An 8,086-nucleotide genomic window follows, 5' to 3' on the forward strand; every position below is an offset into this window, starting at 1 on the left:
GCTGAGGCGCTGAATGGGCGGGGCCTCGAGCTGGGTCAGGTGACCTGGGGGCGGGGCATCACAGAGCGGAAGCACGTGAAGGCAGCGGAGTGAGGTGCTGTGGGACTGGAGGTGAGGACCAGCAGGCGGCTGCCTGGGAACTGGGTTCCAGGCGCTGGTGGCAGGGTGTGAAGGTGGTGGGAGGGAGGGAGGGAGGGAACCCAAAGGGCCGAAAGTGGGGCTCTCAGGGGACAGAGGTGGGGAGGCCAGACTCGCTGCGGCGAAGGGAAGGAAGAGCTCCCAAGGCCGAGGGAGGCGAGCGCCACATGGTGCGAGGGAGAATGTAGAACGTTCACGAAGGAGAGGGAGGGCTCCATAAAAGGCCGGAGACAGTCCAGGGGCCTAGCGAGGGGCCAGTGGCGGTGGTTCTAGAAGGAGGGGTCACCGTGCTGGGGACACGTCCCGCTCCCTGGGCGACACCGAGACCGAGAGGAGAGAGCCCTGGCAGCAGTTTGTCTACGAGGCCAGGCCAGAAGCTTCCGGGGGCGGGGTCTGTGGGATCCTCCAGGGCACAGGTTCTTGGGGCAGAGGATGTGCTCTCCGTCTTTGTTAAGCAGAGACCACCGCCACCCATAACCTTTGCATACCCACCAATGGGCACAGATTAAGAAGCCTGTTCATCCAAGTAGTAAATGTGGTGAAAGTGGTAAGACAACTTTGAAAAACATTAGGTAGTATGTCTTAAGGTTTTTCATAGCCCATGGCTTAGAAGACCCACTCTTACCTATAAATCCCGGAAAATCTCTTACACTACTGTGCAAGGAGACATGTTCAAGAATGCTCAAGGCAGCACTGATCTCAGTAGCAAAATTGAACAAACAAAACAGCCCTCGCCCGTTTGGCCCAAGGACTGAAGGGTGGCGGGTTAGCTTCTGGTCAAGGGCAGATACCTCGGTTGCAGGCTCCATCCTGGCCCTGGTCCAGGTCGGGGCGTGCAGGAGGCCACCAATCGATGTGTCCCTCTGACATCGATGTTTCTCTCTCTGTCTCTTCCTCTCCCTTCCACGCTCCCAAAAATATCAATGGAAACATATCCTCAGGTGAGGATTAACAACAACAAAAAAATCCTCCAAACAATAAATTGTGGTACATACAATTGGCATATAATGGAATACTAGCGGCGAAAATGAATGGTTGCAATATACTATATGGATGATTCTTAGAAATATAATATTGAATGAAAAAGCAAGTCTCAGATTGCTATAGTATAACAATTTTATAGAGCTTGAAAACAAAATTAAGGAATAATTTGTTTATCCTGTTTAAAATTATGTGTAAAAAGCAAGAGGTTGATAAATTTTTGTTGTTGTTGTTTTGTTGTTGTTAATCCTCACCAGAGGATATTTTTTCATTGATTTTTAGGGAGAGTGAAATAAAGAAGAAAAGACCGAGAGAGAAACATCAATGTGAGAGAAACACATTGATTGGTTGCGTCCTGCACTAGCCCTCACCAGGGCCCAGGCCAGAGAGGAGCTTGCAATCGAGGTACGTGTCCTTGACTAGAATTAAACCCAGGAACCTTTGGTCCGCGGGCAGAGGCTCTATCCACTGAGCCAAACTGGCTAGGGCAAGAGGTTGGTAAATTTTTAAAAATCTGTGCTCTTTATGGAGCAAGCAGGAGAATGAAATGGGAAAAGCACAGAAGCAGATGAAATCTTCTATAATAATAAAAGCGTAATATGCTAATTAGACTGGCCGTCCTTCTGGACAATCTTCCAGACGAAGCCAGGGCTGCGAGGAAAGCCCAGTTCCTGGAGGGAAGCCGGTGCCGGCAGCCAGGAGAAGGAAGGCCTACTCTTGCACGAATTTCATGCATTGGGCCTTTAGTGGTATTATAACCATGTTTTTCAATGGTGGGTTCACAGTGGTTATCATGTTTCATAGCTAATATAGTTTGCAAGTATTCTTTCTGTATTTGAAATAGACATTGTAAAAAATAAGGAAATTTCTTGCTTTAGAAAATCCCATATTCCTGTTAAGGAGTGTAAATCTTCACTAACTCCAATATTCCCATAGAATTTTTCAAGGTCTCTCTCTTTTTTTTTTTTACGGTCTTCAAAAAATTGGCCTATGTAAACTCCTCAAAGTTTCTTGGGACAAATCTGGCCAAAATATTTAATGGTTTTAATAGTGATATGGTGCCCTACCAGTTTGGCTCAGTGGATAGAGCGTTGGCCTGTGGACTCAAGGGTCCCAGGTTCGATTCTGGTCAAGGGCATGTACCTTGGTTGCGGGCATATACCCAATAGGGAGTGTGCAGGAGGCAGATGATCAATGTTTCTCTCTCATCGATGTTTCTAACTCTCTATCCCTCTCCCTTCCTCTCTGTAAAAAATCAATAAAATATATTTTAAAAAAATAGTGATATGGTGCTCCTTGAAGTAAACTCCTCAAAATTTCTTAGAAATAGGGAACAGTCTGTGCCTTATCTCATGCAGCTCCTTAGTTTTTGTGGGGTTTTGTTGTTGTTGTTGTTCAATGGGTTAGGCAAAGGACTAGGTTATCAAAAGTTCATCACCCAGCCAGAGTGGCTCAGTGGTTGATCATTGACCTATGAACCAGAAGGTCACAGTTCGATCCTGGTCAGGGCACATGCACTGGTTGTGGGCTCAATAGCCAATGGGGGGTGTGTAGGAAGCAACCAATCAATGATTCTCTCTCATTGATATTTCTGTCTCTCCGTCTCCGTTCCTTTTTGAAATCAATAAAAAAGTATTTTTTAAAAGTTCATCATACGTACATAAAACCTTTATATGTGGCTTTAGAAAATTTTTAGAATTGTTTTTACCTATTCTAACATTGGGATGTTATGAGGAATTCTATATACTCAAGACATTTTCTAGGTATAACATGACTTTTAAAATATTTAATGCCATCTAGTGACTAAACCTGAGTATGAATATGCAGAATTTCTGATTTCAGCTATTTGTATTTTCCCCCATCTTCCAATTTATTCAATAACATTTATTGAGCCTTGACCATACCAGGTTTTATGTTCAACTGTAAGTGTGCTAAGATGACAAAGGCAGTCTTTGCTACTAAGTAGCTCACCATAAAGAAATGTAAGGGTCATAGGTGTATAGACTCTGTAAATCCTCATATTTTTATAGTGATTTGATCCAAGTACATTTAGAAGGTAATTTATTGTTATTGTAGCAAGTTTCAAATCTTACTTTTTCTAATAATTAGAGAGAAGCAAATAAAAACTACAATGAGGTATCACCTCACACCAGTCAGAATGGCGACTATCAATAAATCAAGAAACAACAAGTGCTGGTGAGGATGTGGAGAGAAGGGAACCCTAGTGCACTGTTGGTGGGAATGCAGTCTGGTGTAGCCACTGTGGAAAACAGTATGGAGTTTCCTTAAAAAATTAAAAAATGGAACTGCTTTTTGAACCAGCGATCAAAAGGGTATATATCCTAAGAATCCCAAAACACCAATCAGAAAGCATATATGAACCCATATGTTCATAGCAGCATTATTTACAATAGCCAAGATCTGGAAACATGGTAAAAGACTTAACTGTAAGACGTGAAACCATAAAAGTCCTAGAAGAAAACATAGACACCAAAAGCTCAGACATTTCTTACCGATACATCTCCTAGGACAGTGGAAACTACAGAGAAAATAAACAAATGGGACTACATTAAAATACAAAGCTCCTGCACTGCAAAAGAAACCCTCAACAAAATAACAAGAGAGTCCACTACATTGGAGAACATATTTGCCAATGATACATCTGATAAGAGGTTAATCTCCAAAATATATAGGGAACTCATACAATTTAAGGAAGACAATCCAATTCAAAAATGTGAGCAAAGGACCTAAATATACACCTCCAAAGTGGACCTACAGAAAGCCAAGAGACATATGAAAAAATGCTCAGTCACTAATCATGCGAGAGATGCAAATCAAAATGACAATGAGATATCACCTCACACCTGCCAGAATGGCTATCATCAACAAATCAATAAACAACAAGTGTTGGTGAGGTTGTGGAGAAAAAGGAACCCTGGTTCCTAAGAAACCCGAAACATTCATCAGAAAGAATATATGCACTCCTGTGTTCATAGGAGCACAAATTATAATAGCTAAGATTTGGAAACAGCCTCAGTGCCCATCAGCAGATGAGTGGATAAAAAATTGTGGTACATCTACACAATGGAATACTTGGCAAATGTAATTACAACTGGTGAGATTCTCTTCTCATTAAGGTTCATACATCTTTAACTGCAAGGATGAACTAGACATTACCTAAGATATTGGATTTTCAGAGTTCACAAATTATAAACAACATTGAGATATAACCTTTTCCCATAGAACTCCTTTTTCTTGTTTAATAAAAAGTACTGCAGCCTTGGCTGATGTTGCTAAGTGGTTAGAGAGCATCAGCCTGAGCACTGGAGGGTGTGGGTTCAATTCCCAGTCAAGGGTACCTGGGTTGCAGGTTCCATCCCTGTCCCTGGTCAGGGCACATGAGGGAGGCAATCAATCAATGTGTCTCTCACATCGATGTTTCTTTCCTCTCTCTCTCCCTTACCCCCCTCCTTCCCACTCTCTCTAAAAATCAATGGAAAAAATATCCTACTCCTCAAGTGAAAAAAAATGTGAAAAAAATAACATAAAAAAATACTACATAAGGAGAAGCCTAATACCAGATAGTCTGCCCCATCTAATTCACTTCCTAGGCAATGAGCCTAGGCAATTCTTTGATGTGGTTGAATTAATTCCCATAGAAAACAGATATATTCATGCAATATCTCTACTCAGATCACTTCAGGATTCCTCAATTCTAATAAAGTCCACATTCCCTTAGCTCAACAATCAAGATGTACACATGTCTACAAAAACCAAGTTAAACGAGTAGCATGCTTGGTATAAAACTAGAAAAAAATGATGCAAAAACCAAGTTAAATGAGTGACATGCTTGGTATAAGAGACTAGAAAAAAATGACAGGGATTGTGGCAATCAGGAAATCTTAAGTTCCATTTAAAGGGGTGAAGTTGCTTTTCCTGCCAATTATTACTAAGAAGGAATGTGGGCCCTATATTTTCTAATCTTTGGATATTTTCATGAGAAGTCATAGAGTTAATTTAGGTGTTCACTTATGAAATTCAAAAGCTTTTTAAAAGATGTATAAGCCAAATTAAACTTGTGTGGGGATGAAATTTGTCATCTCTGTACTAATAACCAACCCCAAACCAATATACTTAATCTTTTTTGCTCCCACTATCCTCATATAATCCCATCCTCTAATGTGGCTGAACTGTTCCTTGTCTCCTGATCTATGCTTACTCTACATGCTTTTGCTCTTCTTTCACGCTAGACTATTCCTCCCTCAGAGCTATATGCTACATATAAAATTTTACTTCTCCCTACACATAAGACCTAAAACTATAAAAGTCTTCAAAAAAATATAGCAGAAAAGCTTTATGACATTGGATTTGGCAATGATTTCTTAGATATGACACCAACAGCACAGGCAATAAAAGTAAAAATAGGTAACTTGGACTACATAAAAATTTAAGACTGTGCATCAAATAACATAGACAACAGAATAAAAAGGCAACCTATAGAATGGAAGAAAATATTTGCAAATCACAAATCTTTGATTACAGGTTAATATCCAGAATATATAAAGAACTATAACTCAACAACAATAATAAAAACCTATTAAAAAGTGGGCAAAAGACATGAATAGACATTTTCCACAGGAAATATACAAATAGCCAACAATCATATGAAAAGATACTCAACATCACTAATCATTAGGGAAATGCAAATCCAACCACACTGAAGTATCAGGGTGGTTACTATAAAAAACAAAACACACACCTAATACCGCGAGACATATTAGATCTTGAATATTAAAGTTTCTGATTAAAACAATCATAATCCTTTAATTGCTCTTTTTAAAGTTCTCTTTCCAATAATACTATACACCACAAACCAATAAGAGTTTGATTTTTTGGTCCCTCTTCCTAGGCTTAAACAATCAATGAAATTGTTCTTAATCACCATTCAAACAAGGTGTTGGGTAAAATTTTTACTTGAACAATTTTCAATTCACTAATGTTTAATGTGAAAATATATTAAAAAAAATATAGTATTTTTTTTAATTCACCTTCCCTGAAATCCCAATGTTGTTAATATTCTGATTCTGTAATTTATACCCACACATACCTCAAGGGTGCTGAAGGAACCACATTGAAAACACAGTGGCTCTAAAGCTAGAAGGAGCTTTGTGGGTCATTCTCACCCTGAGCCTGTGCCTAAGAAGTGAATGAGGTCACAGTTGTATGATGGAACAAACCCTTTATGGGATTCTTGATCTGGTTGAAGCCCAGAAGTGGTAAGTAGCATGGTATAAAAATAGATAAATATATGAATTTTGTGGGAATCTACAGAGTCCTTTTTGAAAAAAAAATATAATCTCTATGAGATGTTGAAAGTAGTTTTTTAAAGGAATGATAATTTTGAGCCATGAGGATGACTTCACTGCACCTTTCAAGTGCCTAAATTGTGATCCTCTCCGGAGTGCCAGCTCTGTGGTAGGTTTCCAGATTTTCAGCACATGTCATTGAGTTGTTACAGGAACAACTGCTTTCTAGGTTCTGAGATAAAGACCTGGAAAATTGATTGAACTCTAACCAGAGACTTTTTCTTCACAGTTTAATAGTATATAATCGTCTAATATTCCTAAGTCAGTAACCCAGTTTTCTTCTCAATGAACCACCTAACACTCTCTACATTTTGAAAAGATCATTGCAGAGATAAAACCAACAATAAAAGTGGGAAGCCCTACCATCCCAGCTTCTGGTTCATAGGCCCCCAACTCTCTAACTACGCAGAGTGGAAAAGAAGGACTAGGGAGGCCAGAGTGGTTGAGTCCATTCAGGACGGTGTAGGGTAGCAAAACAGCACTGTATCCCACTCCTCTTCTACTTTTAAGATCTATGGGTTCATAATAAATCACATGGGTTTCAGAGGGATCTCACAGAAGGAAACCCTGGAAAAATCTACTTACTACTACACAGGTATCCAAGATATAAACAGGTAAGTATTTTGGAAGTGCTATAACATTTTATTCTCTCTCAGTTATAACATGAAATGTCCCATTGATTTCAAAAATAAATTTTGTCCTGAAATAATTTTTTCTACATATTCCAAGGGGATCTTCCACATGGCTTTCCAACTTTGCACAAACCTCTAACTTTAATTTATACATCTTACCATGCCTTGAGGCCCTAGACTTCAAATTTCAGGTCTTGAGCTGAGAACATTGCAAAAGAAAGTTGTACTATAGAGAAATTAATCTGTGAGCCTTAATTGTACCTTCTGAATTCCAGACAGAGTTACTGGCCAAATGGCAGTTTCTGACATTAAGCCAAAATTTAAGCTGGATCCTCTAACAAAAATACCCAGCGCCCATGGCAAGAGGTAAGTAATGAACATATTAAGGTGATAAATATATTAAGGTAAGGAGTTATTAAGGTGATGAATATATTAAGTATCCATAAAGGCTGTGATGAAACAAGTTAGAATGCTCTTCAGAATATCTATTCTGTGAGCCCTGGCCAGTTTAGCTGAGTGGATAGAGGATTGGCCTGCAGACTGAAGTGTCCCGGGTTCAATTTTGGTCAAGGCACATACCTCGGTTGCAGGCTTGATACCTTGTGGGAGGCAACCAGTTGATGTGTCTCTCTCACATCAATGTTTCTCTCTCTCTCTCTGTCTCTCTCTTCCCTCTTACTCTCTCTAGAAATCAATGGAAAAACATCTTCAGTTGAGGATTAACAACAACAAATCTATTCTGGGATAAACTGAGTTATGAAAACAAATGTGAATTGAAGATAAAGATTTTTGTGAAAAGTATACATATCTTTTTTTTTTTTTTATCTCTCTCTCTCTCTCTCTTCCCTCTTACTCTCTCTAGAAATCAATGGAAAAACATCTTCAGTTGAGGATTAACAACAACAAATCTATTCTGGGATAAACTGAGTTATGAAAACAAATGTGAATTGAAGATAAAGATTTTTTTGT

At 39.4% G+C, this 8,086-nt stretch overlaps 1 protein-coding gene across 1 annotated transcript in view; it reads left to right on the forward strand.

Moving 5' to 3' along the window:
* The first annotated feature begins 7,397 nt into the window (after window positions 1-7,397).
* The window catches only part of EFCAB3 (EF-hand calcium binding domain 3), a 19,458-nt gene continuing 18,769 nt past the window's right edge, over window positions 7,398-8,086 (forward strand). Inside the window, exon 1 of the mRNA XM_006770273.1 lies at window positions 7,398-7,483. Coding sequence (XP_006770336.1) covers window positions 7,410-7,483 — 74 coding nt within the window. The 5' untranslated portion in view covers window positions 7,398-7,409. The remainder of the gene's footprint in view (window positions 7,484-8,086) is intronic.

The sequence above is a fragment of the Myotis davidii genome, unplaced genomic scaffold (assembly GCF_000327345.1).
Source record: "Myotis davidii unplaced genomic scaffold, ASM32734v1 scaffold684, whole genome shotgun sequence".
Lineage (NCBI taxonomy): Eukaryota > Metazoa > Chordata > Mammalia > Chiroptera > Vespertilionidae > Myotis > Myotis davidii.